We start from the raw sequence: 22,372 nt of genomic DNA, 5'->3' as shown, positions 1-22,372 counted from the left end.
TTAAGTGTTGGACAGCTATGTGAGAACAACTATAAAATTATCTTTGAGAATAAGAAATGTACAATTTATGAGGGCAATAGGATTGTGATTGTTGTGCCTACGACAAAGAATAGAATGTTCCTTTTGAAGTTTGGTGAACATAATAGCAGCCTTGCCAATATGGCATATGAGGATACCAGTTGGTTATGGCATCTTAGGTATGGACATTCAAATTTTCATAGTTTGAAGATTCTGACATCACATGCATTAGTTTTTGGTTTACCTAAGGTTGAAGAGCACAAGGAGGTTTGTAAAGGATGTGCCGAAGGCAAGCATGCATGGGAAAAATTTCCAAAGGGCAATGCATGGAGAGCTCATCACCCACTTCAACTTATTCATTCTAATATTTGTGGTCCTATGCAAACAAAGAGTTTGGGTAAGTCATCATATTTTATTACTTTTATTGATGATTACTCATGAAAATGTTGGGTATATTTTTTGAAGGCCAAACATGAGAAGGGGTGCATAATCAAATGTTTAAGGACTGATCGTGGAGGTTAATTTTGTTCAAGAGCCTTCTAAGAATACTGTGAGATGAATGGCATCAGGAGGAAACTCACCACTGCATACACACCTCAAAAAAATAGAGTAGCTGAAAGAAAGAACCGTATAGTGGTAGAGATGGCAAGGAGAATGTTACAAACCAAGAAATTGAGCAATATTTTTTGGGACGATGTGGTTTCTATAATAGTGTACATTCCCAATCGTAGCCCCACCAATAGACTTGACAATATGACTCCTTATGAAGCTTGGTATGAGAAAAAGCCTAATGTTAATCATTTTAAAGTTTTTGGTTGTCTAGCTTATGTTCATGTTCCTGATCAAAATAGACAAAAGTTGGATGAAAAAGTGAGTCATGTATTTTTATTGGGTATAGTGAGGAAAGAAAGGCTTATAGGCTTTATAATCCTCTCACTAATAATCTTATTGTCTCAAGAGATGTGATTTTTGATGAAGGGGGAGTTTATGGTCATCATAAAAAAAACCATATTGAAAAGAAAAAATCTATTTTGAATGATGCTATTATTGATGATATTGATCATGAGCAGCCCACTAATATTTCTATTTCAAGTGCTTCAAATCCAAAAATTAGACCCTCATCTAATTCTTCAGTTCCAAGAGCAAGTTCAACTACAAGCCCAAGTTCAAGCCCAGCTTCAAGCACAAGTTATACAAGAAAGGTAAGAAGAATGAGTGATATCTATCAAAAGAGTGCAAATCAAGCACATGAAGAGACTCCAATAGGTGAGACAATGAATTTTGCTTTATTAGCCCAGGTTGATTTTGAATCATCATGTTTTGAAGATGCATGTACTAATGAGATTTGGATGCAAGAAATGCAAGAAGAGATAGATTCCATTCACAAGAATGATACTTGGGTGTTGACAGAGCTTCCACATGACAAGAAGAAGATTGGCACCAAATGGGTCTACAAGACCAAGTTTAATAGTGATGGAAGTGTTGAAAGACACAAGGCAAGATTAGTTGCTAAAGGCTTCACACAAAAGTATGGAATTGATTATGAAGAGACATTTGCACCAGTAGAAAGACATGAGACCATTAGAATGTTGATTTCATTAGCAGCTCAGAAGAAGTGGAGCATACATCATATGGATGTGAAGAGTGCCTTCTTGAATGGGTACTTAGAAAAAAAGGTATATGTGGAACAAACACAAGGTTTTGAGGTGGAAGAAAAAGAACATCAAGTCCAAAAATTGAAGAAGGCCTTGTATGGCCTAAAACAAGCACCAAGAGAATGGTATGCTAGAATTGATGTATACTTTCAAGAAAATGGCTTCATGAGAAGTAAGAGTGAACCTACCCTTTACTACAAGCAAAAAGGTAATGATATTCTTATGATAAGTTTGTATCTTGTTGATCTATTGTAGATGGGTACTAGTCCTAAGATGAAAGATGAGTTCAAAGTTTCAATGATGAATGAATTTGAGATGAAAGATCTAGGACCCATGAAATAATTTCTAGGAATGTAGATTTATCAAAGTAAGGATAAAATTTTCATTTGTCAATCAAGGTATGCAAGGGATATGATGGAAAAATTTTAAATGGTTAAATGTAACCCATCTTCAATTCCAAGTGCTCATGGAGTTGTGCTGTGTAAATATGATGGTGCTTAATTAGTTGATGAGATAGAGTACAAAAGTATTGTTGGGAGTTTGATGTTTCTAACCCATACAAGGCTTGATATTGCTTATTTAGTTTCACTTATTTCAAGGTACATGACAAATCCATTAGAGACACACATGAAGGCACCGAAAAGAATTTTGAGGTATGTGAAAGGCACTATCAATTTTGGTATTCATTAATACTCTTCTAAACAATTCAATCTTGTTGGGTTTAGTGATTCAGATTGGGGAGGTGGTTTGGATGACTGTAAGTCTACATCTAGAAATTGTTTCTCTTTTGGTTTTGGTTTCATTACTTGGAGTTCCAAGAAGAAGAGCATTGTTTCCCTCTCCTCCACTAAAGAAGAGTATGTTGCAATTACTTTAGCAGGTACAAAAGCCCTTTGGCTTAGAAAAATTCTTGAAGAAATTGGAGAGAAGTAGATTCAACCTTTTGTGATTTATTGTGACAATGTAAGTGCCATCAAATTAGCAAAGAATCCAGTCCATCATAGTAGGACCAAGCATTTTGATTTGAAGTATCATTTCATTCTTGATTTGGTATAGAAGAGTGAAATTGAATTAACACACATCATCACTAAAGATCAGTTAGTGGATATTTTCACCAAGGCAGTTGCAAAAGTTCAATTTCTAACACTTTGAGATCAAGTTGTGAGCCCTCTCAGCATCAAGGGGGAGTATGTAGATAACTGATGCTCGACTTGAGAAATCTGCTAAGAGATCATGCGGTTTGATATTTCCATAAATCATGTAGTTCAACTTCAACTTAAAACTGGTGTCCACTATCATGCATCTCCTCTCATTGCATTCATAGTTTTCTTAGGAATCATAGTTTTTAACTCTAGTCTTTTTTTAGTTAACTAGGCCTTGTTTCTTGCAAATAAAGCATGTAAACCAGTATAAAAAAATTTGTCCATGTCATTGGACTGTTTGGATGTTGTAATTGTTTGTTCTTTTTAGTTAAGATATTTTGGCATTTCAAGCAAAGAATGCATGCCTTATTTTTAATGGTGGATGCTCTGTTTTGAGTGCTTAAAGGAACTCTATATTTAGAGGCCTTCTCCAAGCACGTGAAATATATAAATGAGAGGATGATTGTATTCTATGTACGTTATAATTAAAAAATAGGGCATCTCTATCTTTTCTTAAATTCTGAGTATGACTGATAAATTCTGTAACTTCATATTTGATCACTTTATGTTATTTTTGTTATTGCATTATTCTTTATGATTATTAGTTTGCTATCAGTTGGGCGTTAGAAACAGGGGTTCGTTTGGAATCTACAATTCTATACTCCTGAGCTCATCACATTTTGGTATTTATAGGGTGGGGAAGCAATGATAACCAATGGTTTTAAATATTTTAATCTCAATTTCGTTTAATATTCCTAATTGTTCATATTCACCTTTCATTTCTTTTAATGATTATTCATTAAAAACTGCCCTTTAGGGCCAATAATAAGGTTTTGCTAGGAGGTGGAGGTGTCTATTAGGGGGTAGGGGTCGCTACATAGAGTGTTTCATTATTGTTATAGTATTTGTATTTATATTATTTATTACATTCAAATCAAAAAATAAGCAAATGTGGATGTGGATATGGGAAAAAGGGAAAAAAAATCAAGTACACATCAACATTCTATAAAAGGGTGAAGCAAAGAGAAACCAAGGCATTGAAGGGCTTGAAGAACCACAGAAGACATTCTTGTAGCATAGGACATTGGAATTCAATATTGGATGGTCTTGAAGTAGTTTCATAAAATTTTACAACACTATAGATTTGCACAATGACTAGAAGTAACAAAATTACAACTTCTTTGGATTTTGTAACATCAAAACACTTAAAGATATGGAGGATGAAAGTGAATAAATCACATGCACACTTGAATAAGGAAAACCAATTGGAGTTTTTTAGATCATTTACTTATATTGAAAAAAAAATGGTGTCAAATACGCAAAGGGACCTTAGACCAAGTAAATTCTTAAAGTACAAATTTGGGCACCAATAGTCTACATAAAAGCTAGAGTGATTTAAAATTATTTTATTTTTTATGTGATGTGGCATATGTTGAAATATCATTATTTTGATTCCATATTGTAATATACTATAACTAAACATGAGTCAAGGCCAAATATAGGCTAGTGAGGTAGTCATTTGTAGAATGACAGAAGCATCATCACATTATTCAATTCATAAATTATTTTGACTTAAACTATATTTTTGGAGATAGGACTAAAGTATATATCTATGTTAGTGAGAAATAATAGATTAGTAGCAATAATACCCCACTACTCACAAATTCATATCTTCAATTGAAGTCATTCTCATTGGGTTTGTACAAATAATTGAGAGATGAACATATTAGCCCAGATGAAATTCATACTTCATAGCTTGGTTATATATTAAAAAAGTACATAGGGATTAGTAATACAATGGTAAAGCATTTGAGTAAGAAATGAATGGTCACAACTATATAGACAAAGAATAGAGCTAGAGGAGACTAAGGTGCTAGGGTTTTAGGAGAGGATGGAGAAGGTGATGGGGACATGGATGAAGTTGAGAATCAAGATACATTGGACAATGAATCTACAATTATGGGCATTTCCTTGGCCATTGAGTGTGTGGGTTGTTTGACTCTAGGGTTAGGGTGTTTTTTCGATTTGATGACTTTCTCTTTAGATGCAGTGAGTGCATATGATGCATCCCGTAGAGTTTGAAAGTGGAGTTTAGATTAGAGTTTTAATGTTATGTGCTATGAATTGAGTAGATTTAGAGGCTTTCATTTCCTCCCTATTCTCTAGTTGTAATATATTTGTGAAGGGCTTGGTGTTTCACTTTGTAAGTGCCTTACTTCTGAGGCCTTTAGACATTGCATTAGGTTTTCTAGTCCTATTAGCTTCTCCTTAGCAAAAATCTACTATCTAATGGCTTGGTTTTCTCTATTCTTGGGAGATAGGGTTTCTTCTTCCCCCAGATCTAGGTTGGCATGCTTCTCTCCTTCATTTTACATTTTCTTGGGCATAGGATCCTGTGCTTTGGCCATTCCTTTGTAGGGAGCTAAGGCTCCTACCTTTGTAATTTCTAATGACTCTCGATGTACTTTTGTTGCACCCTTGTTGTGGTTTTTGTTCTCTCTTTCTAAAATTGGCAACCTCTACTCTAGGGTTGGTCATGTTTTATTTCTATTTTATATTGGGTTCATCCATATAGGATGTACTAGTAGGGACCCTTTGCCTGGTGCTAAAGTTTGGTCTAGTTGAGGTGCATTGTACCTAGGTTTCTTACAATGGCCTCAGTTATGATTGCCTATTAGAGGAGGACTCTACCTTTATCTTGAAAGGTGTGATTTCACTCAACAAGTATGTTAACATTGTTGGCCTTTTGGAGGTTTGTTGCATTGCTAATAGTGGACCTATTCAAGTCGTTTCAATTGTTGTGTTTGTATGGGAATTAACTAGTAAAAATTTGAGGGATTCCTTACAAAAACCTTTGGTCATTTTTGTTTTAGTTCACTCTTTTTTTAGGGGAATGACTAGGTGATTGTACAATTTCATTGTTTTTGGGTGTCTTCCAAAACTAGTTATTTTTTAGATCTTGGTGGTCCCTTTACTTGTTTGAGAGAGTGTCTATTCAAGGTGGTCAAAAAAGTAAATGGTTTTAGAGATCCTTTCAAAACTCTCTTTTAAAATTTTTCTCTTTTTTTAATTTTGGTTGCGTCTCTACTTGTGAGATCCTCCCTCTTTCCACCTAGTTCGTTGCTATGTAAGGTGAAGACACTCTCTTGATATACTTAGTCTTCAAATAAATTCAAAACAATTGAAAAGTCATAGATTTGAGTTCTAATTGATCCATAAAAATATTAAGAAAAATTATAATAAATATTTTATAAAAGTATATAAAAAATAATAGAGAAATTGCAATAAGAGGTTCATAATAATATTGAGGGATGAAATTGGCATCAATATTCAAAGCCTATAACTTATTCAAGATAAGTGCATGTTACTTTAAAGAGGTGAGCATAAAACTTATTAGACCTCTCTTGTCACAAACACAATGCCACTACCTGTTATGTAGTTTCTCTCTATTTTTAAGGAGTTCTCTATTTTGAATGAAAAATGAATAATTTGTTTGATTATTTTATTATCTTTTTCCCTTCAAGAGAGAGATAGGGATTAGCTAATTTAGTTTTAAAATTTTAAACTTATCCAATTTGATGTATATATATTTTTAAGATATTTTGAAAAGATTCTCTTCCAACCACCAAAAAGATATTAATTTAGTTTCTTTTAAAAATATTTAATCATTTAATATTTTTTTAATTATATTGGCTTAATGAATTGAAGAACCTCATGAGTAAAAATTCCATGCAATTTAAAATGGCCTTCATCTTTTTTTAATATATAAATAATTTTATTAATCTATTTCTTTTAAATTAAGATTTTTGTTTTTATTTTCCAAATATTTAATAAATATTAAAAAATATTTTATATTATTTTATCAATATTTCAAAAGCAATGCTATAATGAAAAACATAAATATGATAATAAATAATTATATCTTTAAAAAAAACCTTATTTAAAATATTAAATAATAAATTGTATATCCTTTCTAAATGAACTTTATGCACATCAACTTTTATGATGAGAAGAGCCTAAAACCATTACATTTCTATCATCAAGATAGATGGAATGAATCTCACAAGATGTGATATTAATTTTATAGAAAACATAGATCTTAAAATTAAATAATAGAAAGATCAGTAAAAAGTAAAGAACCGACTAAAAGTTAACTATTATTAAGGAACTTGTCCCTTAGTAGCTTGACATTATTTATACAAAATATCTAGATGGTCTTCAAAGGAAATCCCCTTAGCTAGGATAGAGGAATTAGCATCACCTTTAATCTGATGAAGAGGATCTTGATCAAATATTTAGGTATTTTCTAAGCTTGGTGTTGAAGGCTACCTACGGCTGACAACAATGCATCTCTTCTTAATAGATTCTTTTCTTTTTTTGTTCTAACTATTATTGGAGAAATTAAATAGTGAGAGCTATGTTCTTGACCAAGTCCCTAAAATACTTCATTAGCTCCCATATATTCTTCATGAGAACCTCTTGATTCTCCTTTAAATTTTCAACTTTACACTCCAACTAAATGTTCTTAACCTAAATCTAAATTTTTTAGTCTCTCACACAATGACTCTCTAGAGTTCAAATGTGTCTACCATTTTATTTATTTTTTCTTATGCACAATTATGGAGGCCTTTCTTTAGCCATTCTCGAGCTTTCTTGAAGACCAACTTTTCAAGAATCGAAATCTTACTATTTGCCTAACCTAGTTGGGCCATCTACCTCTTAGAGAGTTCAACCTGAGTATTTAGATTCCTATTTTAATTTAAAGTATCATTTATATAAGATTTTGTGTAAAAGGATTAGAATTGAAATAGATCGTCACTCAAGAAAGGTTAATAGATATTTTCATCAAGACGGTTGCAAAAGTTTAGTTTTTGATTCTTTGAAATTATATTGTGAGACCTCTCAACATCAATTGATAATTGATTCTAACATGTCATTCAAAGTCTGTGCAGTTCCACGATAACTCATTACTGTCAAAACACCATTTACATGTTGTTTCTTGTGCTATGGACTGTTTGACAATTATTTTTAGATTTACTTTGCATTTTGTTTTAGTTTACTATTAACAAGCATTGTTTTCATTTGTTATATAACAACTCTTTCATTTGCCAACGAATAATAAATACACGAAAAATGTAGATTTTGAAAATACATGCAATAAACACAAATTGAAACAGTAACAGAAAGAAGACTTTATTCAATCAAACTAAAATGCATTACATTATGCCTCAATTGATTTTTTCTCTAGTTTGACACACTTTATTCTTGCCTACCTAAAACAATAGTGACACAACAATTATATAAAATATTACATGCATAAAGTTGATTCACAAGCTCTCAAAAGAACTCATAGACTCACAAGGAAATAATAGTTCATAGCATTAAAAATCTTAAATTAAGTATCAATTAAAAATGTCTCTTTCATACATTACGTAGCTCATCCTAATTGTCAAGTAAACATGAAAACCTATTAACTGTTATCTAAAATTAAATTCTAAACATGCAAAACTACTAATGACAATCAAGAAAGTGGTGATGACATAGTGAAACTATGAGTGAATTGTGTGCATGATGTTGTACATCAGCATCACATGCCAACAACAATGGATGATGAAAATGTAGAATATGAAAAACACAAGAATAAAGAAACACATAACCAAAGAAAATAGAGGAAAGAGAGCACTGTTACAACGAAGAAACACAGAATATTTTAAACACACAAAAATCATTATTCATGATGGATTCATTACATATTTTTTTGATACAAAGGTCTTTCTGTATGAATACAACTTAGAATCTGACATCTCTATATAGAGAATACATTCCTAAAGAAAAGATTAAAGCTACACTTATACTGCACTTATTTGTTTCATGCATTACATGCATTGTATTTTGTAACTGGAAGATCTAAGATCAATGCAAACTAAATTGTATATTAAATCACTATAGAACTGAGCAACGAATTGCAACATGATGATGATGATGATGAATCAAACTAGAGGTTGTGGTGGAACTGCACGTTCCTTGAAATTCATCAAAGCATCAATTGTCGACATAATCCCCCTTGATGCTGAGACTCACAATATGACCTTGAAGCTTTTATGAACTCCCCCTTAATTTTGACCATGAATGCTTCAAGACTCAAATTCCCTTGCTAGTGACTACAGTCTTTTCTTTTGTCTCTTTTCGATATCCATAACCAAGTCTTTAGAATTTCTCCAATATTTTATTTACTTTATAACTTCTAACCATCTCTTGATCTTTAGAACTTTCCTTTCTTTTTGCTTCCTCCAACTGCTACGATAGTCCTTCAAACCTTCAAAACTTCAATCTGAATCTTCTTGCAAACTCACTATTTGTAGACATCTTGCTAGAAAATATTTTCCTTTGACCTGAACATTCAAACCTTTTATGATATCTTTGATGAACTTATAAGACACTAAGAGGGGGAGGGGGGGTGAATCAGTGCAAGTAAAAACAATACAAATCTGATTATTAATTTCACCAACTTAAAACTCAATAGGCATGTAAGAAATAACACCAAGTATGCAATCACCACATAAAGCATAAACCACATGACACAAGAGTTTATACATGGAAAACCCAAATGGGAAAGACCATGGTGGGGGTTAGTACCCACAAGATCCACTATCTTTAGTATACAGATCTAACTAGTTAAGGTCTACAACACCCAGTTAGGGGCACACCCTGTTAGAAGTGTCTAAGATCGGTTAAGAGATTTTACAAAAAGGCCTGTGACTACCATCCTTGTTAGGAGCTACCCAAGTTACTAGGATTTGCAAACACAAGTTAATGTGTCACTTGGTTAGAGGATTTAATGATCAGACCTATTAGGATTTGACTGCACCCTGTTAGGAGTGACCTTGTAAGTGTATTTTCTTGCTGCTACTATTAGGTGACAACAAGTAGAAATGATCTTAGTATAACACCTTCAGTGTCTGATAAGATCCACTTCAGAACATTACAACATCATATAGACTTCATCTCTCAACTACTTTGATCATCACACTATCAGAAATACAAAATTCGCTTATTGATTTCTTATGAATTCAAGCTCATACTCTCTTCTATATTTCACACCTCATCACACACTATAAAACCATCATCAAGCCGGCTAGAACCTTGTTATAATTCCCTAGCTTCAATGCATCTAGACAATCTTGCATTGTACGCTTTAGTTATGTCGGCCACAGACATAACAAATCCAATTTTGTGTCGTTTTACTGATCTGAGTGATATTGACCACTACCGGTTAAGTCTCAGTCAGAATACCTTCTATGTCAATCACATCTCGTTTATTTGATCGAATCAGCACATGTATTCATGAACATAACTCTATCTACCATCCTTCCTTGCTGTTGTCAAGCCGCATCACCTCATGCTTCATATATTTCTTGTACTGATTGTCGGATTGTAACTATGTCTGCCATTTACCGGTTGAAGTCTTAATTACTGGTTCTGATGAACCTGTCTCTGCTAACCAGTTAAGCCTTGCCAATGGAACTGTAGGAATTAGATCACTTAAAGAAACATAGTTGCCACCAATGACAACATACAAAATAGTCATCATACATAAATCTAATATCTATGCACAACAAACATATACCAGTTGCATCAAGGAAACAAACATTGTTGGTTGATCAAATGATCAAATGCTAGCATGGTCTCATTCATATATAAACTTTTATACCTAATTTGTTTTTTGATCATATCTGTAACTTTTTTCCAGCTTGATCCATAACTCCATCCACGATCTATTTTCATGCAACCTATCATAGATTCCTTATTCAAACATGTCTTTTCAAAATGATTCTTCAATCCACATAGGGTACAAGGATGTAGATCCCAGCAATTCTTTGCTTTATCTCTTTCTCTATGACAATGCAAACACTAAATTCTTTTAGTTGATTTTCTTGAACTTGAAATACTAGGAACTTTAGATTTTTCTTTCTTACCAAATCCGAAACCTTCATACTCTGGTCTCCTAACAAGCTAAATGGGCTCTCAGATTCCTTGTCCATCCTTTCCTAGTCCTCTTCCTTTATATCCCATTTTTCGCATCATCTTCCAACCAACATTATTTTCAAAATAGCTTTTATCATTAACATCACACATCACACTTGGAGATTTAAGCATATCCTTACCTTCAATCTGACCATCTTCACCTGAACAAACTTTAGGCTCATCATCCATACCAATCGATTGATCAAGGGAACAAAGAAAATCTTATGTGCCACATGATACATCACAAATTAATGGTTTTGATTTCAAAAGCTCATTTTCTTTTTCCAACGACTTCAACTTCTTTTACAAATCTTCATTCAGCTTCTTGACTTCATCAAACAATTTTAATTTTGCTTCTAATTCTTTATTTTAGCTTTAATATTTTGCATTTATTTGTCAAGCTTCTCAATTTCAAACAAATACTCACATCTTTCTTTTGTAAACTCCTTTAAATTTGCTATCAATTGTGAATTACACTTTTTAATTTCCGTCAATTCTTCCTTTAAAAGATCTTCTAAAAAATTAGATTTGCATTTTGTTTCCTCCCATCTTTCCCATTGAAACAAACAATTTGAATTTACCTGAGATCAATTTGTCTTTCAATTAACTGATCGACTTTAGAAATGCATGTGTTCTAACTTCAACAATCTTCAATTTCCTATGATCCTCAAACCTGATCCACTCTCCTCTGATGGCAGTGCCTGACAACTTCTATTGACTAGAGACAAATAGAGAACTTTCCCCTGCGATAGCAGCTTCTAAATTTCCTATGATTCTCAAACCTGATCCACTCTCCTCTGATGGCAGTGCCTGACAACTTCTATTGACTAGAGACAAATAGAGAACTTTCCCCTGCTATAGCAGCTTCTAAATTTCCCAAAATCTTCTGCAATTCTCTTGTTGACTCCCCACTAATGCACTTTACGATACAACTTTACAATACTCCTCTACTAACCAACGATCAGCTTTCCTTTAGTTCAGCTTTGCACATGCTACGATCTTACTCTCAACAGCATTGACATCGACTTCAACCTTTTACTGGAGGCTCTTATATGTAGCTCATCAAACTTTGACCTCAGCGGTATTGACTCCTTTCTCTTTTCCAAAAGCTATGATCTGCGATCTCTATTTCACAATTTGTACACTCTTGGGCAGCGGAAAACTTACATAGATTTTACTCGAAACTTCAACAATCCCTGGATCTTCTGCTCTGCTCTGATACCAATATGTAGAATCTGAAACACACAAGAATAAAGAAAAACAGAACCAAAGAAAACAGAGGAAACGGAGCACTGTTACAGCAAAGAAACAGAGATTGTATTAAACACACAAAAGTCTTTATTCATGATGGATTCATTACATACTGCCTCGATACAGAGGTCTTTCTATATGAATACAACTCAGGATATGACATTTCTATATAGAGATTACGATCCTAAAGAAAAGATTAAAGCTGCACTTATACTGCACTTATTTGTTTCATGCATTACATGCATTGTATTTTGTAATTCGCAGATCTAAAATCAACGCAAACTAAATCCTATCTTAAATCACTATATAACTGAGCCACGAACTGCAGCATGTCGGCGATGGTTAATCAAACTGGAGGTTGTGGTGGAACTGCATGTTCCTTGAAATTCATCGAAGCATCAGTTGCCAACAGAAAATAATGCGTATTAGATGCTCATTTTATGCTATGAACTATTCCTTTTTATTAGCTACGAAATCTATTTTTAACCAAGCTAAATGTATTTTTGATTCAAGCAACAATAAAACTGTTGTGTATCAGAATTACAGTTTAGAAATAAAATACAGAGTTTCTTGCCCTCGTTGAAATCAATGAATTATCAGTTCTTTTTTGAGTCCGGTGAATGTTATTGCCTAGAACAAGCAATCTGCTGGTCCCGTATTTTGGTTATCTCAGTTATTTATTTTGTTTGCTTCTGTACTTATAAGTGCTTTAATCATATGCTTCAGGTACAGACCTGTTGTAGAATCTCGAGGCCGGACAACTCTTCTTCGGCTGGCTGGGGGACAAACTGGGATGGAAGAAAGTGCACGGAACGACGCCTATGTTGATGGTGATCTGTTCCACATCCTCGGTTCAGGTTCAAGAAGCATTTTAACGCTCCAGAGTATGAAGACGGTCCCAAGGGCTCCACTATATGTCAGCGGACTTCGCGTAGAGGTTAATTATAATGTTTGGAACTGTTTCCGGGACAATGACATACTACTGACGCCTGAAAATGCGGAAGACCGCTCATTTGACGGCACTAGTAGAAAGAAACAAGAAGCAAGCTGTGGTGGACGGGTTAGGGTTATGAAGGTAAAAATTGATTAACGCACAAGTGCAAATACATTCAGAAAAGGTGAGAGACCTGGAAGAAAAAATGGTAAAATCTATAGGAACAGAATTAAATTATGTCATGAATTATGCTCTAAGATTTTTTTGTTCAATCTAATACAGAAACAGTATAGAACATTGTTATGAATTGCCTTTATATTATGTCGCCTATTTATATGTCAGTAGCCAGGCTAGAAGATTGGATACAAGGAATACAAGAATCCATGATAAAATTTGGAGAGGCGACTCCAGGCATAGCCGCTGTTCAAATTCTCAAGGATGAGAAAAATAATGTTCAGATGACAGTGGAATCATAAAAAAGGTGGGTACCAGAAAAGAACAGAGAAATTGCTAAAAACGGAAAGGAGCTACAAAACAGACCAAATTTAGAGCGCTGAGAAATCTGTTTTATGACATTAAATTTGAATTTATAGGCAACTACACCATACTTGCTAGTTATATTGTAGCATAGACATTTATAATGAATTGGTGGAAGAGAGCAGCGTGAACGGCGTGGGGCGGCTGAAGCCGATTGTGTGGATTAATTTATCTATTCCAACAGTTTAGTGGCAGGGAACACCATTCCGACGGATGAAGTTGACGTCAATGTTGAAAGCCTAGAACAGAGCCTGAGAACAGGGGAAATGCAAAAGGTCTATCGTTTGCTTCATGAAAACAGGGTACAGGTTGGAACTGCTCTAGCGAAATAAACAGAAAAAGAGAGGTAATAAATGCATTCATGGATAACAATAAGAGAATGCAGAAGGATCTCCAAAATTACGAGAGAACGGAGAATATCTTGGACGCGCAGAATTTGCTCTGCATTCCTAAGAATATCTTGTGAATTTTTACATTAGATAGCATCATTATTTGAAGTTCATTAAGGGCAAGTATATTTAACATAAAAAATCTTAAATTCCTAGGTGTCCCTCATCTAGGCCCCTCATCTAGCTTCCTTTTAAAAGCGCTCCAAAGAACTAAGGAGACCATCACAGAGAAGAGGATTACATTGATGTTTAAGTAAGTAGTTGTTAATTCTTGAAACAATTTCTAAACTAGTATTTCGACTGTAGCTGTTAAGCATTGTGAGAGGAGGAGATGCGCTACAATTATGGATTAATCTGAACCTAATTCTTTGGATGATTGACCTTCATCTTTCCCTTGTGTCTTCCTCTTCTTCGGTATGTTAGATAGAATGTGCGAAGAAGAGGATTGAGAAAATGGATCCACATACTGTCCAGACTCAACGTTTAAAGGGAAATTCAGGGTAGCCCTTGAACTGCGGATTTCGAAAGCCTTACGGTCATATGCCACGGCGGCTGCTTCGGCTTTGTCATAGCTACCAAGCCAAAGTCTGGAACCTTTCTTCTCTGGGTTTCGAATTTCTGCAACATATTTACCGCGAGCCTTAAGGAACCTCACTCCCCTGTAATGTTTCTCTCCTCCTTTCTTTTTATTTCCAGTTCCCTCCGAAGCAAAGTCTGTCCCGCTTTCTTCAGAAGATTGTTGTTCCTCCGCAGGGGCAGTCGTCATGTATTCTTCCCCCAGCAGAAACTGACCAATCGCATTCAACATTCTCTTTTCCTCATCTGTTGGCGTGCCCATGATCGCCGCCGCCCTCTTTTCTTGTACAAATAGGGAAGAAACTTTTGCTTTGAAATGTATAAATTTGTGTGTTATACTTTCCATTTCTTGGCATTTAGATATACATATAATAGATTCCCCTCGCAATTTCGTTTAACATTCCTGATTACTCAGGTTCACCATTCATTTCTACCAAAGGGTATTTAGGGAAAACTGCGCTTCAAGGGTTGGAAAGGGCGGCCAATCATGGGTTGGGTAAGTAGAGACTGTTGCGTTATAGGACTCTCCTTATAACAAATATTATTATATAGTGATCATGAACCATGCATAGAATCATATAGTGATATTATTAAATTTATAGTCAATACGAGTCAGTCTATTTAAAGAACACAATTCATATCTATATTTTGAAAAATTACTATATAATTACCATGTAAATGATGTGGATATGTATCATTTTCTTTAACTATTCCACTTAAAAATTACTATATAATTATATTGTAATTAAAATAAAATGATTTTAATATTATACTATGATTAATCTAAAATAATAATTATTTATAAATGATTATATTATTATATTTTTTATTAAATTTTTACGAAAGTAAAAAATCTTTTGTGACTAAATTATTATCATATTATTATTCTTTTTATTAAATTTATACAAAAGAAATAAATATTTACTAAATTATTATTGTAATATTATCATATAATATTTTTATTTTATATTTGTTCATATCCTTGTCTTTTAGAAAAAATAGATTCTATGTAATAACACTTTCAATCCCCTATGCTATTAGTGTACTTATAATTCATTAGTTTGTGTATGATATATTTATATCATTAGTTATTTAATAAATTTGAAATATTATATATTTACATGATAATGTTTATATCTTGTATTTTATTCTTTCTAATTTGTTTTTGGTTTGTATGGATATTGTAAATATATATAGATTTGGTATTCACTTTACCTTCCTTTTAATATTAGCTTACTCTAATCTTAAATCATGAATATGTCATCTTCATTCCATCACTTCAATTCTAGAGTAACTCAATTTCAATTGTTTCTACTTCATTCCACTAGACTGGACTTATATTCTTGTACTTTATTTTGAAATTTAAACTTTGTACTTTCTTATATTGATAATCTATGAGTATGATTTCTAGCCTTCAAGTTGCAAAAAAAAAGTCATGACAATAGAAGTATATGTTTGGATGACTTCTAAAATTCCTCTTAAATTCCACATTACGATGGAAATTAAAAATAAAGAAACACATGTTGGACTAAATGGAGGAAGATTGTGAAGTGATAGGTTAAGGGATATTTTGGATAATAATTAATATGGACTATGGAGTTTTTTATGATTTTAGTTTAATAGGGGAAGAGAATAGACCTACTTTAGAAATTTTCAAAAAGGGGAGGAGAAGGGAAATTATAGCTTTGTGGGAAAGAAAGGGTAGTTCAAATGTACAATGGCATCACATAAAAAAGTGAAATGGTGAAACTAGGAGTAGTATAAGAAAATTGAGAAATCAATATGGTTGTGGACAAGGGGGAAAGGGAGTAATTTCAAATCCACATGAAGATTTCCTAAACGGTGAACAAAAGGGGAATCGAGGGATGAAAGAGCTTGAAGAGCAATGCAACAAATTTATGTAGGATAAGACATTTGAATTAGATATTGAATGGTCATAAAACACCTAGTAGTTTGGTAAAATATTACAACATTATAGGATAATACAATGACTAGAACACTACTAAATAAAGAACTTTCTATCGTATTGATAACATCCAACAACCAACAAGGAGATGAAAGATGAAAAGGGATCAATTACATGCAAACTTAATCAAGGGAGACCTATTTAGAGTTTTCTTAGGTCATTTATTTGTGATGAAAACAATGACTTGTCCAATGCACAAAGTGGTCTTAGACAAAGAAAATTATTTCAATATTATTTTTGGCACCATTAGTTCATATTGAAGCTTTAGTGGGTTTAAATTATTTATTCTATGTGATTAGCACATGTTGAAATATCTTTTTTCATATTGTAATATAGTATTAACTAGCATGAGTAAAGGAAAACATAAGTTACTTATGCTACCATTTGTTAGGATGAGGGAAGCATTATTAATTAATGAAATCCACAAGAAATTACAACATAAATTACTTTGTTGGAGATAGAAATACAATATACATATATGTTAGTGAGAAATAATATAAAATTTGTAATTGTTGATCTAATTTATGTCTCATGTAATTACACTTTACTTAGGTTGACTTACGATAATGCATTTCATAGTAGTTTGCATATGAAGCACTTAGGGAATTACATATCTAAGGAATATGGTTGTAGGAGAATTTCCACCTTTGGTGGTGTTATCTTGTTATCTACCTTTAGTGGAATTATCTATTGTTTGTCCTACCTACCCGTACCTATCCTTGTATCTCATTGGGTCACGTCATGACTTTGTGCTCCTTTTTCCCTAAAGCCTTGCTTTATAAGCAAGCTCATGTAAATTGTACTTAGTTGGGCATTTCAATCCTAATGAGAATATAGTTTGTTCTTGTCTATTTTGTTATCTCTTGATTTTGTACTATTCATTGGCCTGTAGATCTTGGATTTCTATAGGAAAATTATTACTAATATAAAATTTGAAATAATAGAAACTTTGGAATAATAACTAACTAACCACAAATTCATATCTCTAATGGAAGTCACTATCTCTTAGTACAAATAAGCAAAAGATGGATAGACTAGCTAAGATGAATTATTTTAACTAGATGGAGATATGTATACTAAAGAGCTAATGGGATGAGGTGGACAAACACTAGCCATTTAATTCTCTATTCTAACTAAGGAAGTCTAGATCAATAGAAGTGTTAAGAAGCTGAAGGTTAGCACATAATAGACATACAATGATGATGTCATACATACAAAGTCTAGAGCAAAACTTGGGAAGAATGTTCTTATTTTATTAGTTAAATATCAAGAACTAATGAGGCATCTGTTATTATTTCAAACATTATCATCACACTACTTATTATTTTTCATCCTTTATACAAATATTAGTCATAATATCTGTATGCAAATGATTTTATGGAGGTGTGTGTACAAGAAATTATGTGTAATTTTTGTATAAGTCTCATGGTTAAAGAAAATGTCAACATAAATAGGTCCACATTTTGTATAAATTTGTAAATACTTTGGAATGAATGCTTGAGCCCAAAATCCTACCTCTATGGAATAGGAACTCGTTTTATTTTTTTAAAATGGGTATGTTGTAGAAAGAGTAAGTACACATTTTAAAACAAGTGCATGTTTTAAAAAGAAATGGATATTTATTTATTAATATATAATTCTTTACTATTAAACATATTTTTATAGTAACATTAAGTAAACAGGCTCATAAAATTAAAATGATGTATATTTATTTATTTATATTCTAATTAATATTGAATTTCATTTTTAAAAAATTATGTATAACCAATTTAGACAGAAAGTCACAATAAATTATGACTACATATAATCTTGTTAAAAGGGGATTCAACTTAGTCAATAGATATATTTTTTTAAGGCAAAGCGTGAACACATATATATTTATATTAAAGTATAACTATAAGAAATACAATATATGAAGAAACGAAGGAGCTATCACAGAGAGAATCACTCAATATGTAGAGTTTTAACTAGATATAGAGTACAATGATCAACCTCTTTGACATCCAACATAAACTTATACACAAGCCAAAAACTGCATTGAAATAACTTTAGAGAGCATAGCTAATATAAAGTATACTTAAGACCACTAGAACTAAGGGAATATATGAACAATTCAAGAATTAACAACTCCAAAAGAAAAAATTTATATGAGTAGCTCATGAAGTAACAAACCCAAATAAAATATAGAGGGCATATATAAAATAACGAAAAACCATAAGAATCCCCCCCTATGGGTTGGATTAAAATTAATGTGGATGGGGTGGCTAAAGGAAATCCTGGGCCGGCCGGGTGCGGGGGAGTGGCTAGGAATCATTCTGGTGTGCTAGTTTCTATGGTGGCACTCCCTCTGGGCACCCAGTCCAACCACTATTGGGAAACCAGCGCTGCCCACATTGAGTTATGCATGGATAAAAGAGAAGGATTTACTAAAGTCTGGTTAGAGTTTGACTCGCTAAACACTGTCAATTGTCTGAGTGGATGCATGGATCCTAGTTGGATGACAGCTAACCTGATCAAGGATTACTGAAATATAATTAATGAACTGGCAGATTTCAAAATCTCACACGTATACCGAGAAAGCAACCAGAGAAAACTTTAAGAAACTGCCCCCTCGGACAAGGTGTAAAAACCTAGCAAAAGGTATATAATTGTAGAGGAAAATTTTAATTTTATTGGCGAAATTTTGCAGTTTATAGAGAAAAAATAATAATTCCCATTGGCGAATCATTCATGATCGCTCAAAGTTTGTGAAAAATCTAGGCGAATTGTAATGTTTTAAAACCAAAAAAATATTTGCATGGGTGAATTGTAATGATTTTAAAAACAGAAAAAATATTTGCATTGGCGATTTCAATCTATTTTCAAACCATAAAAAAATATATTGGCGATTTCAAGATATTTTCATACCATTAAAAAAAAATATTGGCAATTTCAACCTTTTTCCAAAATGTAAAAAAATATATTGGCACCTCAACAGTCCATGTCAAGTCATTAAAACACATGGCACACAATCATCAACTCTTTGCATGAAAGACTGCCCATTAGAAAATCTCTCGACCTAGTGACAAGCCCTTACGACTCTATCTCCAACTTGCAAGATGAAAATGCTAAGCCCTCATAACCTCAAGATCTAGCGACTAAGGGAAACTGAACCACCACTCGCCAATTCTCAACCACAAAATGTTAAGTCCTCATCACCGCAGCAACTTGGAGATAGTGGTAACTTTAACCCTTGTCGCATACTCACCAACATAAAATTGTTTATCTCTTAACCGCTAGAACTTCACTCACAAGCTCGCGGCTTGATCAGGTCTTCAGACATTTAACTTTGTGAGCTAGCGATAACCATAAAACTTAACCACAAACTGTCTAGTCACTAGCTCGCGACCTAAAAATGCTAACATTAAACAAACATGAGAGCTAGTGACAACTGTGTGAAATGAGTTACTCGCTAACTCTCGCGGCTATAATGTATGACATCAGACCAACTCAAGACCTTGCGACCAAAGCAATTTCATTAACAATCTCCAGCTTGCTAACATAAAATGTGAACACCCAAAAAGCTAGAGACCTTGCGATGTATACCCAAACCAACTTGTCGCTAGCTCGCGACTTGATCATGTCTTCAGACATCTTACCTCACGAGCGAGCCCAAAATTGAATGTTTTAAATTTAATTAAATATAATTAAGTCTATAAAGCTCTTTTTTGGGCAGAAGTTTAAAATGATTAAACAGACTCAAAAAGTGACACGAGTATGGTCATTGGTGACGTGCCCAAAAAAAGGCAAAAGTCATGGGACCCACTATATCTGACAACATGTACCATCATCTGTTGGATGAGAAAAGATCAACGACTTAGGGTGGATTTTAGCCCGAATGTGGGAATTGAACACATTTGTGAGAACTTCACCCGGAATTGAAATTTTTAAATTTCAATAAATATAATTAAGTCTATAAAGTTGTTTTTCAGGCGGAAGTTTAAAGTGATTAAACAGACTTAAAAAATAGTCCCGAAAAGTGACACGAGTATGGTGACGTGCCCAAAAAATGGCAGAAGTCATGGGACCCACGAAATCTGACAAAATGGCTGAAGTACTCGAGCAAAATTTGAATTCATGCCCTTCTATTTGATTGGCGATTTCCATTCTATACTTTTACAGAACCCGACAAACAAGTCCACTTGTCAATCCCCATCTTTAATCACACACTCGCAACCAGTTATAACAATTTGGAAAGTAACTAGCGAGTTAGCGACAATGCTACCAAATCCTCTTAATCGCAAGCTCACAACCCCTTTTAAGAATCCTCAAAGAATCTCATGAGTGAGCGACAACCGTTGATCTTTGTCAAGCCCTTCAGTCGGAACCTTGCAACAACATTTGTAATATTCTTTCTTTACCTACGAGCTGGCAACCACTGCAAATCTAACAAAACAACTTATTTCATCGTAAGCTCACAACTCGAAACTTAACTTGACTTAGACCCTTGCGATCCCACGACAACAAGACACTTAACTGACATCGCATGCTCGCAACATTTTTTGACTTAAGACTTACAAACCATGAGCATGCGATGGCCACAAAATTAGACCAAAACTTACCTGTCACTAGATCGCAACATAAAATGCTAAACAACTTCAAAACTTGCGAGCAAGTGACGAAACCAACTAAGCTGTGATACCAACCACATCGCATGATCGCAAATTAAAATGACTTAACCGCGAACACCTCGCAACCTTGTGATAACATAAAATCACACCCAGTCGCAACCTCGCAACATAAAATGGTCAAGTGCAAAACATCTTGCGAGGTAGCGACAACTAAAATCTCCTAGTACTCGCAAGCTCATGACTTAAATGGACTTCATGATAAAGGACTTGTGAACTAGCAATAACCATAAAATCTCAAAACTATTTATCTCTTGACCGCAATGACCCAGCGAGTGCCAACAAAAATCGATGTTTTATGTTAGTTACCTTCATAAACAGGTGCAAGCAGTGGCACACAAACCATTAATGATATACTTGCTAACTCTTGTGGCTATAATGCATGGCATCAAACCAATTCGAGACCTCACAACCAAAGCAATTTCATTAACAATCTCCAGCTCGGTAACATAAAATGCTAACACCCAAAAAACTAGAGACCTCGCGATTTAAACCCAAAGTTAGAGATGAAAAATTAAACATGTCTCATTGTCTGACCAATCATTTGACCACACTTGACCTTGACATGGACAAATAAAGAGAGGACAACTTAGATTTTCAATGCACGACAACTTTGGTTTACTAGCCAGCTAAGACAAAAAACAAATACAAAACCCTAATCGCCATGAACATCATGCTAAGCATTTATGTAGAACAGTAGAAAGGTTCTAACAGTTATGCAATATGAATAATTTTATGGATCTTGTGACATAAATTGTTGCATTTCATGTTCAACATAATGTGGAACCAATTTACGAATAATTCAATTGTTTACTAATAATTCAGAAAATAAATTCTAATTGTTTACTAATAATTTAAATTCACAATTAAAAATATGAAATAAGTATCCATTTTCATTGACAAATTGAAGGAATACAATATCAACAATCATCAATGACAACTATAGTATTGCAAATTGAAATTGTAATATGACTCAAGAACTATAGTATAATTATAAATACCTATAAACTGACTGCTAATTCACTTTAGTAACTAAGTCTGAGGCTTCTATATCCCAAATGGACTTAAGGTCAAGAAACTGACTAGTACTAAAAGGTTCATCTTCATTCAGAGTCAGGTATTCAAAAATTTCTTCGTCTTCATGCTAACTCTGAGTCTGCGATCTATCATTTGTACTAGCACTAGCACTAGCAGTAGCACCACCAGCTTTTA

The 22,372-nt window shown here is 33.5% G+C and overlaps 1 protein-coding gene across 1 annotated transcript; it reads right to left on the bottom strand.

The window, feature by feature from the left end:
* Positions 1-14,300: 14,300 nt before the first annotated feature.
* LOC131069936 (ethylene-responsive transcription factor 1A-like) lies at positions 14,301-14,789 on the bottom strand. The gene has a single exon (XM_058005483.1). It carries the CDS (start codon positions 14,787-14,789, stop codon positions 14,301-14,303), a length of 489 nt encoding a protein of 162 aa, XP_057861466.1.
* Positions 14,790-22,372: the final 7,583 nt, after the last annotated feature.

The sequence above is a fragment of the Cryptomeria japonica genome, chromosome 6, assembly GCF_030272615.1.
Source record: "Cryptomeria japonica chromosome 6, Sugi_1.0, whole genome shotgun sequence".
In the NCBI taxonomy this organism is placed as follows: Eukaryota; Viridiplantae; Streptophyta; class Pinopsida; order Cupressales; family Cupressaceae; genus Cryptomeria; species Cryptomeria japonica.
The sequence above is the reverse complement of the archived record's forward strand: the minus strand, read 5'-3'. Positions and strand labels throughout refer to the sequence as shown.

What these genes read in the sequence shown, in the direction of transcription:
- LOC131069936 (XM_058005483.1), bottom strand. Translation starts at nt 14,789, where the DNA reads ATGGGCACGCCAACAGATGAGGAAAAGAGAATGTTGAATGCGATTGGT.